The sequence below is a fragment of the Aspergillus campestris genome, assembly GCF_002847485.1.
Source record: "Aspergillus campestris IBT 28561 chromosome Unknown P168scaffold_2, whole genome shotgun sequence".
In the NCBI taxonomy this organism is placed as follows: domain Eukaryota; kingdom Fungi; phylum Ascomycota; class Eurotiomycetes; order Eurotiales; family Aspergillaceae; genus Aspergillus; species Aspergillus campestris.
In genome coordinates this window covers 2,137,460-2,156,480 of record NW_020194337.1, presented here as the reverse complement: position 1 = coordinate 2,156,480, position 19,021 = coordinate 2,137,460, and the positions used below count along the sequence as shown (strand labels likewise).

The window sequence follows — 19,021 nt, the reverse complement described above, 5'->3', positions numbered from 1 at the left end:
TTATCTCCGGCCCAATGTAAACCTGAGCATTAGGGTTTATAGAAGATTATTGTAGTATCTCGTGTCAGGTGTTGTTCCGGATATCAATTTCGATACCCGTGGATGTACGGCGGATGACCATCAATGACGACAGAAATGAAACAACGATGTTGGTATGATGGGAAGGTAGAGTGCATACCACTTGATTTATACTGACTCCACCATATATGTTCTATCAAAGACCATCGCATTCCATACAAGACCATGTCTTCAGGAACAGCATATCGCTGGGACCACCCCGGGATGGATTTTCTCCATCTATATCCAACTACCCATAAATCAAGGCCAGTCGTCAACTTGTACAAGGCCCCACCCATCAAAAGAATGTCAGGCAAACTACTCGTGCCGTCGCTCGCCAGCCAACTCCCACTTGAGCTCATCCATCAGATCTTCCTCGAGCTCGACGTGCCCAGTTTGGGACAGGTACGCCGAGTCAACCTTGCGACAAGGCACCTCGTCGAATCCTTTCCGGTATATCAGTTGCTGCGACAACACGCTCCGGATGCCTTGCGGGTCATGCATGCTACTAAGTGCGCGTCTTTCTTCCCCATCCACTGGCTGTTCACTGAGTTCTGCCAGCCCTGGTGCCGCTCCTGTGGAGAGTTCGGACCATATCTCTACCTTCCCACGGTGACCCGTCTCTGCTTCCAGTGCTGCCTCTTTAGCCCCGACTATCGAGTCGCCCCTGTGCGGCAAGTGATGTTCCATTTCGGCATCTCCCGCCACCAGATCAAATCACTGCCGGTGATACACAACATCTCGGAGGAGGAATTCCCGGGGGAGGGAACCCAAAGACACAAGTTCGTGGACGTGGCCCAGGCGCAGAAACTGGGCCTCCGCAAGCACGGCAGTCTGGAGACTATGAAGCAGCTAGCCAAGGAGCGTTCGACGGCCGCAGACGACGCCTACCGCCAGCGACGGGGTGATCTCCGGCAGGGACGTCGCACTAAGCCCGTTCGTCGCCGGGGCATCCCGCCGCACCCGGCCCACAACGGTGACGCCGACTTTTGGCGGCACTGCGGCGCAACGGCGTTTCCTTACTGGGATTGCGAGACGCAGACCCTCGAGCCGGGCACGTACTGCCGCGCCTGCACCTACCACTGGGAGGAGAAGGTGGCGGAAGATAAGTTCTCCCTTAAGTGGCCGATATTTCCAGCGGCGTCGTGGAAAAAGCAGCCGTCGGTGAAGGTGGCCTATGACCGTGCATTTAGGGCGACGGACCTGCCGGGGCACTTTCTCCATTGCCGGCAAGTGAGGAAGAGGTATGATTTTTCTAAGCGGCAAGGGCCGCCGCTTGACTGGCCGTGGCAGAGAAGTGGTGAGGATTTTCTTGTCAGTGCGACGGGGCAATTTCAATTGAAGAAGTAGATTGTAGTCTTCAATCCGTTCGTTCTATTGTCTCTCCGCCGCTGCACCAAAATACCGAATGGCATCGTAGTCAGGCTTGATGTGACTGATATCCCAACATCTAATGAACAACCTGATTGAGTATCCAGTATGCTTGTTCTATCTCTTATTCTATCTCTGATATTTTCCGGTCTTCTTTCTTATTTCTTTTTTTCATCTCTTATTCTTTCCTGTGTCTTATTCTATTTTTTATCAGAACCGTCTAATCTTAACATTCAAGGTCTCTTCATTATGATAAAATAACAATTATTACGAATGTTGGCATTTCTCTTGATTCAGTGTACAAGATAGTATATTGTATCTCTTGTTCGAGCAAAATCGTAGCATATAGCTCACTGCCTTGATTCTCACATATGATCCGTATGTGTACGTGCTTTTCTACAGACAGCTCCGACGCCTCCTCCCTAACTTAGTACTAAGCACCCGGCGATGATAGTTGAGTGATCACTAAGTAGGAGAATAAGTAGCCGGGGTAGGATAACCCTATTGAGGTACGACATCATACCAGGTTCAACTCTAGGCATCTTCTAAGGTGGTCTTCTATATATAACTTTTGATTGTATAGTAAGCGCAAGTTCCATATAGAAGGTCACGGGACTCCTGGTAAATACCCGAGAGACTTTCAAGATATCAGTACATCTATCAGTTCTGATACTACTACCACGACGACCAGTGTTTGTTTAGCGAAATCCACCAGAAGCATTAACATTGGCTAGCGGCAGCCATTTGGGCGAAATAGTCATAGCGCTGAACAGACCCCTGTCTGATCACTTCTTTACACTACGACCCCTCCTCCTCCTTGATCACCAAGATCATCCCCCCTACTAGGATATTGCTACCCCACAGATCATGTCAGCTCCTCGACGGAATGGCCTACTTTCATCATGCGAGCCATGCCGCAAATCCAAGCTCCGATGCGATCACACTCTTCCAGTCTGTCAGCGGTGTGTAACAAGCCGTCGAACACAGCAATGCACCTATCACCCGTGCCCTCTCACCAAAGGCCGACCGAAGAGAACCTTGGTCCGTAGCAATCAAAACCAGAGAGAATCTTACCCTGATGATGATGATGTCTCCCCGAATAGGGAACCGTTCGACTGGGTAGACAAATCGCCCTCCGTCCCTGCTCGTAGATTCGAACCGAAGCCAACCGGGAATCGGGATGAATCGTTCTCCCCACTGGGGTTTTTGGGCCCCACGAGCCATGCAACGGTCTTCGGTGATGATGCATCGGATGGTGGGTCGCAGCTGAGTCTTCTCGCTGACATCAACACGGAGGCAGTTGATTCAACAATGGTGGAAATCGGAGCACAGATCCTGTCGCTGTTAGACCACCTTCCCTTCTACGCAGAGTTGCTTGAAAAGCGGTTCAACCTGTTTGAGGGGTGGATCTTTGGCCCACAACTGATCCGAGAAGCTCTACTCGGATTGCGGATGCTATACCACGGTGTGGTGCAAGATTCCAGTGCTAATAATCGACATGCCCGTCTTCTAGAAGGGTCGAGACTGGTTTTCCGCAACACCGTAGCCACGATCGAAACGGATCCTGCTATGACATTGTCCGAATATGTTGCACAGACGACTCCGAGATGGGAAACCATCGGGTTAATCTTTGCCTTGGTAGGTACCGCAACGTATCGGATTTCACCAGGCGAAGCGGTCCTCACGCGTGACGGGATCCCGGGGAAAGATCGGCATGGGTTGCGAAAGATCGCCGTCGCAGTCAGCGATATGTGCTTGCAATTCTGCAATAAGGTCGGTGTAATCAGTGATCCCCTGTGCTGGGCAGCCGTTCAACACACCGTTTTCATAATCGACATGCACGGGTCCAATGGTCAGTGTTCCGTCCGCCTATGGGATGGAGATCTGACCTTGTCTAAGATTACAGAACATGGCAGAGACAAGGCGAAGTAGTTTCCCTGGTATTTGCCCTTGGCCTTCACCAGCGAACGGTGGATGAGCGCACTCCCTTCTTCTTGTCTGAAATCCGCAGCCGAACCATGGTAGCTGCATACTCGATGGACAAGGAGCTGGCTACCTTTCTGGGTCGGCCTCCTCGCATTTGCCGGCAATACTGTGATCTACGGTTTCCTCTGGATATTAGCTGGGATGACCTGGTGGCAGAGGCCTCCATTCGGGAGGCCGCAATCCAGCAACTCAATCCAGATGGTTGGAATGTGCAGGGAGACCCGGACAAAGGAGCGAGACCCCGACTCACCCTGCTGGCCAGCATTCTCCGGGAGATGATCCTGGAACTGTCGCTCAGCCGGGATGTGGATAACTTGTGGGACAGGGTGGAGTTCGTGCCTTCAAACGTATACTTCTGTGTTTTTGCTAATTTGATATTGTGGGCGCAGAAAGATCCGCCACGAGTCGAATCAGATCCGACTCAGACTTCCTCCTTTCCTCCGCTGGTCGCCTAGTAACACACATCCATTAGCAGCGTCGCTTCGTCTCGAATTTCTCTATCAAGACCTTCTCCTCTACCAGACAGTCGCAAGAAAGACTGGACAGATCCCGGACCCCTTAATTGATACATCCCAGGATATCCTCGCGGGCCTTCTAGATTTGGTCTCGAAGCAATCCCGAGCAGGACCTGTGAGTCATCTCACCATATTCGATGTACGTATCAAATCATCTAGTTTCGATGCTTTAGAAATTCTCGTCTAACAGTATTAGTTCTCCTATATCGGTCTTCCAGCCGCTGCCGTCTTGTCGAAGGAATTGCTCCGCCGCTCACAGTCATCCGCAAACCAAGCAACAAGCGGGACATCCTTTCCCCGATCCAAGATTATCCAAAATCTCAGTGTTTTTGCAGCACAGATCGAAACCTTCTTCCCCAGTAGGGAAGGTGATTACGATACCTGTATGAAAGGCCTCGCATATATTCGACGGGTTCTCGATTCTGTCCTGTCGGCATGCGCAGGCGCTGTGTCAGGACAACCTTCTGATGAAACCAGGGCAGTCGACGGTGGTTTATCCGGGGATACAGACATAGATTTTGAGACATTGTTCGAGAATTTCGACTGGGAGCAGGAGATACGGCCTCTTTTTACTTGATCGTTTTCAAAGGGCTGTGGTAAGATAGGGTAAACCCGTGATGAGCTCAATAGTGGCTAGACATAATATGTTTGGAGATTTCGCTCATCCCATTGCAGCGTAGTATACACAGTACATTCCATTTGAATCACTCGCAAAATACGACGTGATGATCATATCCTATCCTAGTCAATCAATATTATATCATTCCACACGTTGATCCTCAAAGTATCATAAAGAATAAAAAGAAAGAAAGATTATAACTCCTTCGTCCGCTCATCACTCTCCTCAATCCACCTCCGCAACGCGACCTCATCCCTCGGCTTAAAGCCCACCTTAAACGGCTTGGGCTCCGTCGTCAGCGCCGTGGCGATAGCATTGCAGTCAATAGCGTTGAGGATAGGCGCATCAGCCGGATCACGCGCAGGATGCATCGTAAAGGCCGTGATGAGCCGGACGAACGCCGTGAAGAGCTCGCGGTTGGCGAGGTGAGAACCGGCGCACATGCGCGAGCCGGCGCCGTAGCCGTAGTGGGGGGTGCCGGAGCCTTCGCCGACCTCGAGGTAGCGCTCGGGGATGAAGCGGTCGGCCATTTTGAAGTGGTCTTCGTCGTAGTCGGCTGCCCAGGCGTTCTATATTGCCAGTTAGTAAGCTGGAAGAAAACAGCAATATGGGAAAGAAGGTAAGAGAGACGCACCATGAAAAAGGTCGTTCCAGCAGGAATGGTAGCCCCCTCGTACTTGATATCCTTAGTGCTCTCCCGCGGCAGACAGATGGGAATGACAGTCCAGAATCGCAGAATCTCCTTGACCAGAGCGGTGATGTACGGGACCTTCTCCTCGACCAGGCAGCGCTCCCAGGCGTCGCCGTCGGGGTACACGGCCATGATCTCGTCGTATGCTTTTTGTTGAATGCGCTGGCCGTCTTCGGAGGCGAGATAGGCGATGCCCATGATGAGGTTTCCAGGGACGGTGTCCAGGCCGGCGGACACCATGGTCAGACAGATCGATTTGACTTCGGCTGGGGAGATATTAGCATTGAGGGTTGGAGAGTAGGAAGATCCGATGGAAAGGGTAGTTACCTTCATTCAGCTTCGCTTCAGGGTCCTTGAGAATATTGCCCGTGATGCAGGGCTTATCCGTGCCGCTGGCCATGCGCTCCTTGAGGATACTTAGCAGATAAGTCAGGTACTTGTCGCGACGTTCACGGAACTCCTGCGCCTCGTTGTTCATCTTGGGGAAGATGCGCAGCAGCGGGATATAGTCCTGCCAGTTGTTGCTCGTCGAGCGGAAGTTGGACACGCCACGCTCGACGTCGCAGATCTCCTTGAGCAGCTTGTCGTCGACGTTGCCCTCGATGCGGAACCCATAGTTGAGCGTCAGACTGGTGTTGAGCGCAAACCGCTGGAAGTACGCCGTGGGATTGACGTCCACTGTTCCGCCCTGGCTATCCTTGAACAATTCTTTGATACTGGCCGTGGCCTCGAGGTCGATGATGGGCATGTACGACTGCACGGCGGGGCGGTTCAGCGCGGTGGCGGCGGCCTTGCGACGGCGCTTGCACGACTCGTCCCAGGGGGAAGTACCGATGGTGAAACCCTGCGAGCTGGACACGACGCTGTGGAAGGTGTGGAATGTAGGGCGGGAGATGAGGGCGGACTGGTCCTTGATCCAGAGCTGGCGCACCGAGTCGAAGCTGTTTGCGAAGACCACGCGCTTGTTGCCCATGCGCACCTGGAAGACGGGGCCAAATTTCTTCGCCCACGCGCCAGCTACCGTCGCATGTTTGTCGCCGAGCTGTAATAGATTCCCGAAGATGGGCACGCCGGGGATTTCGGGGAGGCCTTTGATCTTGGGCACGTCGGTGCGGTTGAAATAGCGGATGATAAAGTAGACCACCGCGATAGCGGCGATCGCGACCGTTTGTATAGCCATCGTGAGATGACAGAAATGCAAAGAGAATTAAACACAGACCCTGGTCGGAGAAGGTTCACGTCAGAGCTGGATGGTGCGGTTGGTGGGATTTATAGGCAGCGCAACGTCATGCTATTCAGGCCGTCAGCGACATCCGCCCACGGGACATTTCCGAGCTTATTCCCAAAGAAAGCAGACTGCACTCCGTGGAACTAACTGAAATGGCGGGGAAGAATTGAAAAAGACGGCTGGTGCCACGACGAGTGCGGAGAAGACGCAGCAGATCAATAGTGGATGCGGGGGATGCGCCGTCGCCGAGGATTTCCGTCCGTCAAGACGCGGTGGTTCGGAATGTCCTTCCGCGCGGAATGCAGGGCGATACAGCAAATAAAAATAAATAAATGGATAGAGTAATGGATAAATAGAAATAAAATGATCTGAAATAGAATATAAAATATATAGAATACATCGTAAATACATAATGCCGTTAATCGTGATACTATTTACAGTCGATCCAGATAACACTCTTCTACACACCATACGGCTTCTCGTCCCCTGCCAGTCGACTCGCCCGCCGTCCTTCGCTCTTTCGCCGGTCGGCCGCCAGGGTCTGCGCGAACTTGCTCCGCGACCGGATCTCAGGCCCCTTCCAGTAGAAGACGTAGATGGGGATCGTCACGATGATAGCCAGACACCCCAAGATGGTGCTCGCCCACTGCAGGTGGAACCGCGTGTTGGCGCCAATGTTGCTGTACATCGGTGTCGCGTACATGGCCGACAGCCCGGCGAGCAGGTCGCGAGCGAACCCGTTACCACCCGTGGCTGAGGCCGAGTACGGCCCGTAGGCGGCCACCATGTAGTCGATCGTGGCCATGTAGATGCCATAGTTAGCGATGGCGATCAGGAACGCAAACACCAACGGAACAATGTAGTGAGTATAGTCCGGGCCCATGGACGTCCAGGCGAACCCGAACAGGCCGACCGTCTCCAGCGGCGCAATGAACAATAGGAGTAGCAGGCGGCGCTCCGGAAAGCGTGCGTCCTTGCCGTGCTTCTGCCGCACCTGACGCTGCCGCCAGATGTCCGGCAGGAAGATGCCGTACGCTACCACGTATCCTATGATAATGGAAACAAAGCACATGCCGATCTGCCAGGGTTGGAAGCCCCACTGCTTGAAGACCAGGTTGAACGATTCGATGCAGGTGAAGATCAAGGCGTCGGAAAAGCCGGAGAGCAGGGACAGGAACAGCACGATGGGCTCGCGTACGAACATCTCAAAGGGACGGCGCCACACGTGCAAGACATCCTTGGCGTCGAGGCGCGGCGTGCGCATCTCGTTGGGGCCGTAGCAGTGGGGGTCCTCGCCGGTCTTCCGGCGGCGCTTCGCCTCGCGGTCGATCAAGATGGTGGACCGCGTCTCCGACACGAAGAAGAAGTGCATCAGCTGCGTGACCCCGCCGAAGATCAGCTGGATCCAGAAATTCCACTGCCACGGGAGCCACTGTTGGATCAGCCCGCCGAAGATGGGCCCGATGGTGGTGCCGCCGACCGACGACAGGACCACATACGCCACCGCGAACCCCTGATCATCAGCTTCCCACATATCCGCCGTCATCCCCAGCGTGACCGAGCCGCCGGCGGAGCTGAGACCGCCCAGGAACCGGCAGACGACGATAGTACCGAAATTAGGCGCCAGCGCGCAGGGAATTTGCCAGATGTTGACCAGGAACAGGCTCAGCTGCATGATCGGCCAGCGCCCGAATTCCTCGCTCCACGGTGCCCACAGCTCGCAGCCAAAGGCGTACGAGACGAGGAAGATCATCTGTCCCACACGGGCCGCCTGTTCGCTGATATGGAAGTGTTCGGACAGCGGCGTCACCGCGTTCGCATACACGCTGGAGTTGAAGTTCATGGACATCTGCACCGTGAAGATTACAGTCAAGATGGCCCATTTCTTGTACCACGGGAAGCAGAACCCCAGCTTTTCGTAGCATTCGTCTTCGGTCAGCTCCCGTTTGCCGTCGGCCGTATACTTGCCGTGCGGTTCGCTGTCGCCATCCGACTGCGCTGCATCTTCGGCGTGGGTGTTCTTAGGAATTTGCGTAGGACTCGTGGGGTGGGGTTGGTCCTTTTCTTTCTTCAGGCCCTCGGTCGGCGTGGGCGAATTGGTGATTTCGTCGGGTATCATGGTGGCACGATGCATCCGACCACCTTGGACGAGTGGGGTGGGAGACGACAATCGTAAAATCAAATTAAATAAAGATTGTATAGTGAGGCCACAAGATATGAGTCGAACTGGGCCACGGAAAGGGCGACAGTAGCACAGGTATAAAAATATGGTCAAAGGTAGAAAAGATATCAGGCACCAATCATCCAAGCTTTATATCTGGTCGGTGCGGTCACCCCATCGTCGATCCGCGTTCAGAAACCCCAGGTTTTTCGACGTCATGGCGTTTCTCGACTCCCCCATCAGATCGCTGGCCTCGGGTGTAGATCTCACGACTGGGTATGACTTGCGGATCCCTTCTCCAATGGGGTAGGAGAGAACCTTCCCCAGGCCCATCACTACCTCATTCCACGTTGGCCTCCTCGCATGGGGCAAATCGTGTGGATGACAGTCAAACGGGCTCCCCGGGATCCCAGACGGGCCACTTGTCAGGACGGGCCGTCGGCCAGTCCGCAGAGTCGGCGAGTGGCGACCATCCTTGCGTCTAGCAGAGAGGGCAGTTATGTTGTCTTTCCTGTAACTCCCCTGACCCAGTCCAGGGAACATGTACCTCGACCGAGTGATTGGCCGTGGCGCTTATCGGATGACTCGAAAGAGTAATCCGAGGGCCGAGGGGCGTTATGACGCAATGGCACTAGCGATGACAATTGGCTTTCACGAGTAAGACAACCTGGTTGTGATTGCATGACATCACGATGGCGTGTGCCCTGAAAACGGCGTCATGATGGTCGCTGAGAAGAGGGCAGCCATATCATGCGGGCCGTCATGGGCGGCAGTCAGATTCGCGTTCACGGCTCGCTGTCGGAGTCAATGCGAGTTTACCCCTTGCGTATACATGCTGGGTATGTGGGCTGCCTTGATCTGGCTTCCGTCGCATAGTTCCGTGGTAATAAGTGGGGATCCTTCATTGTCCATCTGCTGTGCGACCGACCGAACCCGATGCAGGAAGGACGTGGCGTCCAGATGGCGCCATGAGATGGCCGTCAGACAACCATTTTATCAGGGATACCAGCACGCAGTCCGTTCCCCGGTAGACGTGGGATGCCATACATCTGGATTATTAACATGCTCGGATCTTTTCCCATTGCCCACCCATTCATCCTCAGGTTGCAGGCAGTCGTAGAACCAGACAAGACCTTTAGCGGCTCGACAGAGATATCAAGGTAATTGATCGACAGTGAGCACGGGTGCGGATTAGTTATACAGAAAATGGAAACCCTCGGCCTGGGCTCAACCCGCGAGTTACCATTTTCTGTATAAAAACAAGGGTGAACAGTGCACGTCTCGTGACTGGCATAGATTATGCGGTTTGAGCCGGTCTCTTTGATATTCTCGGTTCTCGACACCACTAGGCCAAGGAGATCAGCAACAAGGCTGCCTGGACCAAGCATTGTGCATAGTATATGCTATGTATGTACGGTGTCGATCTACGCAATATCCGGTGATGACAGGATAGTGGGGGCGCTTACCCTTCAGCCCCAGGCAGTGCACTCGACGTTTTCCGCCCCCATACGGAGTAGAAAGACGAGACTTAGCCGAATGGGGACAGTGGTCCCTTGGGAGGAAGGCACTCCTGCGAACGCCAAGCGCGCAAGGCTGGTGAGCTTATATGAAAGCAGCTAGCTGCGACGGGTGCATGGCGGGATGGCAGAAGGCCATAGGAGACGCCATATTTTGGCCCCCGTGCCAAGCTTCCCTGAGGCTGACATGACTCTCCATCTGAGCATGGCATTCCGTAACAGCAATTCTGTATCCCCGAGGGAAGCTCAGTCAAGGCAGTTCTCGTGGATGGGGTGTTGGAAGAAAACAGATTGCGGGCGCAGGCTGTGCTACAATCTTGTGCCGATCCAAATGGCTCAAGGCCCTGGAATGGGCTATAAAAGGGTAGCTGCTGGCCCTTCCAGTGGAAGAAGAAGAGAAGTAAACCAGCTCCTTCAGTTGCCAGCAAACCATCCGATCCTCAAAACAAGACTTATATCGACTATCACCTGATCCGTTTTCGTGCCCATCGCGATGAAGAACTTCCTCGTACCGCTGCTCTGCTTGACGGCGACGTCGTCCGCATTAGCCGTTCCTCCTAATAATGCCACTTTTGAAGAAAATGGATTAGAGAAGAGAAACCTCATACGTGCGGGGGGAATGTTCGTGAAGTTTCTTCGGGGTACCAAGGCCGGCGAAAGGACCGAGGGTCGGTTGGACCATCTGGGTTACGGAAAGGCCCGCCCTTATGTATGTTACTGGTGGAGGGAGATCCTGGGTTGAAGGTACCCATCTATTGATCAGCTGCTGACCGTTGTGTAGGAGATGGAGTCCGGGAATTGTCTGATGTACATCTCTACCCAAGGTGGGGTGAGTAGATATCCGGGCACAAAGAGACTTGGGTGGACTGAGACTGACAAGGGACCAGGGAAATTGCAACGTGAACACAACCCCTGGTGAGAGCACTGGGAAAGACAGAGAGCCTACAGAGCATGATGGAGACTGGAATGTGTGCTGGTGGGATGACGAGAAGAAGATTTCCGGAAAACAATACTTCACTGACCCGTGAGTTTCCTATCCGCGAGGCAACTAGTTCCCCGAGCTAACATGTTATGAAAGTGGTATTGGTAAGTATAGCATTGTCTTTACCGCCAAAGACAAGGACGAGGTCAATGAGGATATTGAAGGAGCGGAAGGTTGTCAGGGCGAGGGCATCTGCAATCCTCAGATTACCTTTTATCGGGATGATCGTGAGATCATTCTGAACACTTGGGAATCCATGTCCGGGGATGTGGATAAGGAGTACGGTGAAGGACTGTGCTCCGGCGGTGTCAAGGATCAATTCAAGAAGGGTGGTATGGTCTTTGGATATACGTGAGTTTTCTTCCCTTTCGGCCGTATGATAGAGCCTGGTGTTGATGACTTGTCTAGCTGTGCTGTGCCTTGCGAGGGTGACACTGGTCTTCCCGCTGATTCGCCCTTTTGATCTGGATGTTTATATTCCACATATTTGATTTGAACCGTGGGAATTGTCCGGGGGAGTAGATCGTTGATTTTTCCTATCTATGCCTGCGTGGCCATGTTTATATCGCGGTCCTTGGGACTACCTCATTTATACGGACGGCCGCCAACGGGTGGAACCGCCGGCAGTTTACCTTGTATAGAGTTGTCAGTTTTATCGAAGATATCATTTTTCTTATACGAAGGACTTTACTAGGAGCAATACGTCGGTTGGTTTCCCAACTGGTCGGGACACTGGACAGTATGCGAGTCCCAGCCTAGGTACAAGAAGCCCGGATACAAGCTACCATCAGCGAAGATTTGATGGACCTAGTGAAATGAGACCCCACCCCCGAGTCCATAGTTCCACCCATCAAATACATATTCAACCGACGAAAAGATATAGCCGTGAAGGCTGACACAGACTATAGACTCTCATACCGTGTCCCTCTAACTGATCCATCGAGAATACCGAAGGATATATATGGGAGGTATTATCTCTGGTCCATATATATATATAAATAGTCATTATATTTGTGCCAACTGTGGGAAGACCAATGAAATAGTCCAAAACTATTCGACATTTTGACAACTCTTAAAGACCGTGGGAAAGTCATGAACGGTTACAAGATTGCAAGAATTAAAACCACAGTTCGTGGGGTGACGTTTGCTGAGTGCATATCTCACAACATCATTTGAAGGCCGTCGTGACACCGGGTAAGACGGGCCAGCTTTACATACCTAATTGATTCTAGCAAAAGTAACAACGCTTCAAGAAACCAGTTGACCCACCAGCTGGGACATATCAAACTACGAGTAAACTAATCTTACGATATTAATGGTTGGTAACTCGTGTATGGTGGTCGTGCCGCGGATGATATCTCATCCACAACACGCCACTAATCCATTCCTCATTTATTGTACATACATCCGACATCCAGCTAAACAAAGGAGGGACGAAAGCACATGCAAAGGAGAATGAAAATAAGAGTCTACAATACACTGACAAATGATATAGACAGACATGCAAGGTATTCAATCAATCACATGATGGGGGGAGAGGGGGGAATTAACGGGGTGGATGCTGGGGCGTGCCTGATCCTGGCAGTCCCACGTTTGACCCTTGACTGTAGCCGCGGTGGTGGCCCGGTGTGTGTACCACTTCGGCCAAGGTCCCCGGACGGGTCTGGTACGGGTGCACGGCCCCGACTGGCGGCGGAGGTCCACCGGCAGCATAGCTAAGACCCGCGGCGGGGCTGGGCTGCAGGATCGTGGGCGGGCTGTATGGCCGGGCCATGGTCATTCCTGGAGGTGGACCGCCCGCTAGGACGGGACCCCGCGAGGTCTGTGAGGGCTGTGAGGGAGGTGGGGGCGGCGGCGTGCTACGACCGTACGGGCCCCCGCTGAACCCAAGCGGAGTCCGATGCGCCGGTGGCTGATGCGCCCCCGAGACCATAGTCTGGACGTGCTGCTGGTAAGATTGATGGCCAACTGGGGTGGGCGGGCCTTGCACATGGGCCGGAACCGGCGAGCCGTACGTGGTCGCCGAGGCCTGACGGGGACCCACCCCGAGAAGGCTGGACGGAGACTGGATGGGGGTGGGTGGCCCCGCGCGAGACCCGTACGGGATGCCCGTATTCCGCATGGTCGGCGATCCGATACTAGGTCGGTACATCGCACTCTGCGGCGGAAGCTCGCGCGACACCGACGCAGGGTGTGGTGCGGGCGATGCAGTGTAGACGGATCCGGCGTAGGGCCGTTGGGAGGGTGCCGGCGAAGGGGTCGGGGCGGGAGACGGCGCCGTCAGGGTCGAAAGCGACGGCCCGGATAGCGATTGAGCCGACGTGAAGGGAGAAAAGGGCGGTTGCGGGGCCATGGAAGCAGGGGGCCGAGTGCTAGGTTGCGGCGGAGGCGCTTGCTGGGGCGTCGGTTGCTGGCCGCGGGGATCGAATCGAGCCATCCAGTCGTTGCCTGTCGGCGCCGAGCCGCCCGACATGGGCGCGTACGACGAATACTCCGAGTAGCCGCGCGGTGGCTGGGCATACGAACTAGGTTGGCTGTACAGTGGGGGTTTCTGTTCTTCCAGTCGCGCGGGTGGCTGCTGCGAGTAGGACGGTGCCCCGGAATACACTGGTCGCGACGGAGACACCGCACCTCCGCCCGGCACCGATGCCTGGTCGCTGGCGAACCGCTTACGCGGCTGTGGCTCCTCGGGCTCATCATTGAGAATGCTCATGATATTGGACCGTTTCGCCGGGACGTGGCGGGGCGTCTCGAGTGGCTCAAGAGGCGTGGAGCCTGGTCGCGGAACTTCCGTGGCCGGTGACAAAACGGGCGGAGGCTGTGCCATCGCAGGATGCTGGCCCGGGTAGGCATAGAACGGTCTCTGACTCACCGAGTCACGGCGGATGGGCGAGACGTCCGCCTCCGATCGCTGCAGTGGCGGCGCGGGCGAGCCCGGCGGCTTGCTGAGGCTGGTCTGCCGCGAGTGAGAGGCCGACGGCATTAGGGTGGACTGCATATAGGGTTGCTGCGATGACTGAATGATGGATTGGCCAGCGAGGAGAGGTGACCCATGCACGTCGGCGGGGCGATATCCGTGAGCAGGCAACGGCTCCATTCGCGACATCTCTGCGGCAGAAACCTGCGTTGGTCGCGCGGCCAGGGACGCCGTCTCCTGAGATCGTGGGGTCGCCTGAGGCAGCACCGCGGGGATCTCGCGTCGATCCTCGGTAAAGTAACCCAAGGGTGGACCGGGCATCCGTGACGACATGGCCGCCTGCGGGCGCATCCCTCGCGCAGGGTCTTCGGTCAGCACGGTGCCGGGGCGATAGGTGCACTGCTGGCTTGAGCCAGCGGTGGATAGCGGGATACCGAGCGTTCCTTCTCCGTCGGTGGGCGCGCGTGCAAATGAACGGGCTGTGTTGCAGCGACCGCCTGAGTCTTGGGCGCCAGTCGGCCGTCGTCTGTCTCGGGGGCAGCCTCCGTGTGCGGTGCCAGAGGTCGCGGCACGATGGAGGAGGGTGTGGCTTCGTAGCGGCGTTTGGAGGCGGGATTAGGGGTTGGAAGAGGGCCGGTTCGTTCACCACGAGCTTTCTTACTCTCCGTATCCGCAACGATATCGTCAAAGTCTTTTTGGCCGGAGTCGATGCGCCGTTGGAAGTAGTTCTTGACCTGATGGGGAGTTAGCGATGCACGGAATTGACAAAAAAAAGAAAAAAAGAAAAAGAAAAGAAAAAGGTGGAACGTGTACTGACCATCACTGTCGTCTTGGTCTTCATAAAGTTCGAGATACCCTCGAAGTTGCGACCAAAATGGGCCAGCAGAGTAGGAAAGTCGCGTTGTTCAGGGACCGACCAGTAGCTCGTCGGCTGCAAAGAGCCATGCCCACTCTCCGACTGCCGTCCCGCCGAGGCCCCTGGGCTCTCTGTTTCGGTGGACTCGAGGACGAACGCCGAGTCTCGCTGGCGACCACGTCCCGATTTCACGCGCGGGGGAGCTTCGGCTGGTGCCCGTTCCACGGGCTCTCTGGATTGCAAAACGGTCGTCTCGATGGTGCCATCCATTGAAACCCCGGCCGGTTCGACCTTGGTCGGCGGCGCAGGGGACGCCACCACACCCACCGGGAGGGGCGGGACGGGCGGCTCGGCTGCAGTCGGTGTCGCTGTCTTCTGCTGCTGCTGTTTTTGCTGCAGAAGCTGTTGTTGCAGTTGCTGCTGCTGCGCAGCCTTGCCTCGTCGACCACCACGAGTGCCGGCACCCGTACGGGCACCGCCGCGACGACCGGCCGGTTTCTCGGGCGCTTCCCCATCCTTGCCGGAATTGCCCCGGCGACCGTTGGAATGATCGGGGTCGGCGGACGAGTCGCCAAACGTGGGTGCCGCAGCACGCCGTGGGCGGCCCGTATCCGTGACGGGCGCGGGCTCTTCCTCGCCAACGTAGTCGGGCTTGACGACGCCCAGATCCACCATGAGAGCGTTGGACTTGGGACGGGCGGAGCGCCGGGCGCGGCCTCGTCGGCTCCAGCGTTTGTTGAGTTTCGCCTTATACTTGATCTCCTCTTTGGTGAGATAATAGTGCACGATACACTGGGCGTAACCGCGCCCGGGCAGAGATTCGGCGATCTTGCCCCATTTCTTGGGATGCGCCATGAAGGCGTCGGTGAAGACCTCGTGTTCCTCAGGGGTAAAGTCGTCGGGCGGCGGGGAGAACTCAAAGACCTCCATGGCCTTGGACGCATCGACAATGTTGTTGGTATCCTTGTAGATGCGGGCGCGGGCCTCGGGCAACTCCAGCATGTCGGGAATCTCAGCTTCCCGCGCGAGATCCGGGTGCGCCGTGATCTTGTTCCCGCGCCGCCGTTCCAGCTCTTCCTGGGCCGAGATCTCGGAGGCACGCAAGGCATTCTGGAAGTCCAGTTCGCTGTTGCCCTTGTATCGTCGCCCCTCGCGGGCTTCGCGGCCTTCTCGGGTTTCGGGAACGGGCGTGGGCGTGACAGCCAGGGCACCCGCCGGGGGCGATGCGGGATCTGGAGAGACGATGGGCTTGTTCTTTTGACGGTCCAGGTCCCAGATCTGCAACCGCCAGGGGATGTAGAAGTTGAGATACTCCTGACGCAGCGCCGCGTTCTTCCGGGCAACCTCCTTGCGCCGCCTCATCATCTCCGAGTGGAAGACGTCTTTCCGCGCCTCGTTCGCATTTTTGTTGGCGTGGTAGGTGTCCAGATCCGACAAGGGAGTGGGCGGGCCCGAATGGAGGAATGGGAGGTGGTCGACGGTGACCGCATCGGCCGGGGGCAGGGTGTCCAGGTCCATCTTGGTCGGAACTTCCAGACCATCTGCCGGGGCTTCTGGCTTTGCATCCGGGGAGAGCACCGGGGGCTTCCCGTCCAGCTTCTCGCCCCCTTCGACGGGAGCCGGAGCCGGAGCCGGCGTGGGCGGTCGGGGCGAGGACGTCTCGTTGGCGATCATGCCCAGCAGCTGGATGCGCAACAGCAGGTTCACAATTGTCGGGTCAGTCAGCGGCGACGGCGGCAAATCGGCTCGAAGCGCGGTCAGGTCCTTCTCGAAGATGCGCTGCCGTTCCTCGAGGTAGTCTTGGGTAAACACCACGTTCTCTTCCTCCTCTTCGTCGCTTGATCGGGCAAAGTCTGGGATAGGCTGGGGCCGGTGATCGTCAACCGTCGCAGCGGGGTGTGCCTCCGCCGGCACCTCGGGGTATGCCTCCGCCGGCGCTTCGGGGGGTACCTCCGCCGACACCTCTAGGGGTGCCTCCGCCGGCGCTTCGGGAGGCGGACGGGTCGTGGGCGGGGGCCGGGCCTTGGCCTCCATGACGGTAGGGGGTGTGGAGGACCGTGGCGGCTCGCGCTTGGGCGGCAACACCTCCGGCTCGGGGGCAATCTCGCCCGCTTCCAACCCCGACCCGTCATCGACCGACAGGTGTGAATCGCGTCGGCCGGTATCGGGGCTGGGCGGACCCTGCGCCGTGGCATCAATCGACTCGCGCTTCGGGGGGGCCGTCGCGCCGGCTGCCGGCGGCGGACGCGGGTATCCCGGACGCACCCACTGTTTCATGCCCTTGGGGCCGCGGGAGATGGAGCCGCGATGCTGGAGGGCCCGGGGACCGGTGGGGATGCCCCCTGCGGGTTGCGGTCGCGGGGAGGTCAGAGCGTCGGGGGACGATCCCCGACCAGCCGGGGGAAGAGTGCGGGCCATTTCCGGTGAGGGCATGGTGGGAGGCGGGCGGATGGCGGACGGCGACTGCAGTGGAGATACCACCGCGTCCTTGCCCGTCATGGCGGCGGGGGCGGTCGGCGGGGAGAGATCGGACCGCTTCGGGGCGATGGGGCGCTGGGGGCGCTGGGGCGGGGCCCGTCGGGGGCTTAGGCGGCCGCGCGGGGAGCTCCAGCTGGACATCCGGGGCGTCGTCCCGTGGCGCATCCTCCCGTCGGGCTCGCACCTCCGTCGGCGGCAGGGGCGGCAGTGGCGCCGGGATCCGTTCCGCTTTGGGCCCCGTCGGCGGGTGGACGGGCGGACGGGACGGGGGCTCCGGGCGTTCCGGCTCTTTCTCGAGTTTGGTCGGCGTGGCCGCCGTGGCGGTGCTCTCTGGGGGCGGCGGCGGCGGCTTCTCCGGCGACAGATCCGGGATGGGGGCCGTGACCGACCCAAAGGCCGGCACCTGCGGTGCAGCGGGCGGCGGGAGCGTTTCACGGGGGCGGGACCTCCTTGGCGGGTTCCGGGCGCGGCGCCGGAGGCTCGACGCGGTCGAGTTCGCGGCGGCTGTCGACGACCGACGGCTTGCGGGGCAGGTCCGGGCTGGGGTCGGGCAGTCGATCTGCCAACGGAGGCGCCGCGGGGAGGGTCGTCGGGGGCCCGACTGGGAGCGTCGGGGTGCTGGGCAGGCGACTCTCGGCGCGACTGGGGGGGCGATCCCGCTTCCAATGGTCGCCCGGGCGATCACGATCCTCCCGATCGAAGCGGCGGTCGATCTCGTCCCGGCGGTCGAATCGCTCGCGACGGTCGAGGTCCCGATCCCGGTCTCGACGATCCAGATCGCGCTCCCGGTCGAGCACACGATCCCGGTCCCGCTCACGGTCCCGATCCATCAGGCGATCCCGTTCGCGATCCCGTTCGCGGTCGCGGTCACGGTCTCGATCCCGCTCGCGGTCCCATCGGCCGTCCCGAGATCGACTGCGACGGCGGAATGAGTCCCGGTCGTCCAGATACGGGGCCCGGCCACGACCCCGGCCAATGTCCCAATCGCCACGGCCGCGGCCGCGGATGGGACCACTGCGGGGGTGATGTCCCGGCGCGGACGAGGGTGTGTCGGGGGCGTTAGAGCCGACCGAGAGGAGACTGTCCCGGGATCCGCGGCGCATGCGGACCAAGTCGGGGTCCCTTCCTATCGATTCTCGCGCGTCTCGGAAATCTCGCGGGGGTAGCGGGGGTAGCGGGGGCGAGCGCGACCGGCCGCGGCCGAAGCCTATGCGAGGCTCGCGAGGGTCGAAGTCTCGATCGCGTCGGGGCCAGTCGCGGTCGAGGTCTCGCCGGAAGGGGGGCGGGCCCTCGCGGAGGTCACGAAAATCTCGATCACGATCGCGGTCTCGGTCACGGTCACGGTCTCGGTCCCGATCTCGATCGCGGTCGCGGAGGTCCCGATCACGGTCCCGGAAATCCGCTCTGCTCGGGTAGCCCCGTCCACGACCACCAAAGGGGGCACCCCGGTGGGGATCGGTCAGGGCCTTGGGACCTCGGGGCGGTTCTCGCCCGAGCGGCGGTAGATTGCCATCGTCGGAGCCACGAGGACCAGCCGGTGGTCGACGGTCGGGAAAGCGTTGTGGGGAACGGTCTCGAGCCCCGTAGCCTGAGGGATGGGGGTATCGTGACGACATCACCGGATCATGCTAAAGTGGTGGGCG

The 19,021-nt window shown here is 57.7% G+C and overlaps 6 protein-coding genes across 6 annotated transcripts; 3 read left to right on the top strand and 3 right to left on the bottom strand.

Moving 5' to 3' along the window:
* The first annotated feature begins 130 nt into the window (after window positions 1-130).
* On the top strand, window positions 131-1,505 carry P168DRAFT_99293 (F-box protein). The gene is made up of 2 exons (XM_024842266.1): window positions 131-152; window positions 221-1,505. The coding sequence occupies exon 2, from the start codon at window positions 244-246 to the stop codon at window positions 1,405-1,407; it is 1,164 nt and encodes a 387-aa protein (XP_024696232.1). The 5' UTR covers window positions 131-152; window positions 221-243; the 3' UTR covers window positions 1,408-1,505.
* A 790-nt stretch (window positions 1,506-2,295) lies between these two features.
* Window positions 2,296-4,506, top strand: P168DRAFT_309264 (putative chromatin structure remodeling complex protein RSC3; the record flags this gene model as incomplete). The annotated part of the gene is made up of 4 exons (XM_024839284.1): window positions 2,296-3,280; window positions 3,328-3,740; window positions 3,937-4,068; window positions 4,126-4,506. The coding sequence occupies 4 exons, from the start codon at window positions 2,296-2,298 to the stop codon at window positions 4,504-4,506; spliced, it is 1,911 nt and encodes a 636-aa protein (XP_024696231.1).
* Window positions 4,507-4,515: 9 nt separating this feature from the next.
* Window positions 4,516-6,649, bottom strand: P168DRAFT_264658 (cytochrome P450). Its single transcript, XM_024834869.1, has 3 exons — window positions 5,567-6,649; window positions 5,183-5,505; window positions 4,516-5,117 (listed from the first exon to the last, which is right to left on the bottom strand). Exons 1-3 carry the CDS (start codon window positions 6,417-6,419, stop codon window positions 4,743-4,745), a joined length of 1,551 nt encoding a protein of 516 aa, XP_024696230.1. The 5' UTR covers window positions 6,420-6,649; the 3' UTR covers window positions 4,516-4,742.
* Window positions 6,650-6,927: 278 nt separating this feature from the next.
* P168DRAFT_279585 (putative MFS multidrug transporter) lies at window positions 6,928-8,586 on the bottom strand (the record flags this gene model as incomplete). Its single annotated transcript, XM_024835800.1, has 1 exon — window positions 6,928-8,586. One exon carries the CDS (start codon window positions 8,584-8,586, stop codon window positions 6,928-6,930), a length of 1,659 nt encoding a protein of 552 aa, XP_024696229.1.
* A 2,052-nt stretch (window positions 8,587-10,638) lies between these two features.
* Window positions 10,639-11,482, top strand: P168DRAFT_325015 (uncharacterized protein; the record flags this gene model as incomplete). The annotated part of the gene is made up of 4 exons (XM_024840940.1): window positions 10,639-10,854; window positions 10,927-10,974; window positions 11,033-11,169; window positions 11,224-11,482. 4 exons carry the CDS (start codon window positions 10,639-10,641, stop codon window positions 11,480-11,482), a joined length of 660 nt encoding a protein of 219 aa, XP_024696228.1.
* A 1,191-nt stretch (window positions 11,483-12,673) lies between these two features.
* P168DRAFT_279583 (MYB DNA-binding domain protein) lies at window positions 12,674-18,994 on the bottom strand (the record flags this gene model as incomplete). The annotated part of the gene is made up of 5 exons (XM_024835799.1): window positions 12,674-14,443; window positions 14,479-14,778; window positions 14,862-17,462; window positions 17,563-17,781; window positions 17,825-18,994. The coding sequence occupies 5 exons, from the start codon at window positions 18,992-18,994 to the stop codon at window positions 12,674-12,676; spliced, it is 6,060 nt and encodes a 2,019-aa protein (XP_024696227.1).
* Between the last annotated feature and the right edge of the window lie 27 nt (window positions 18,995-19,021).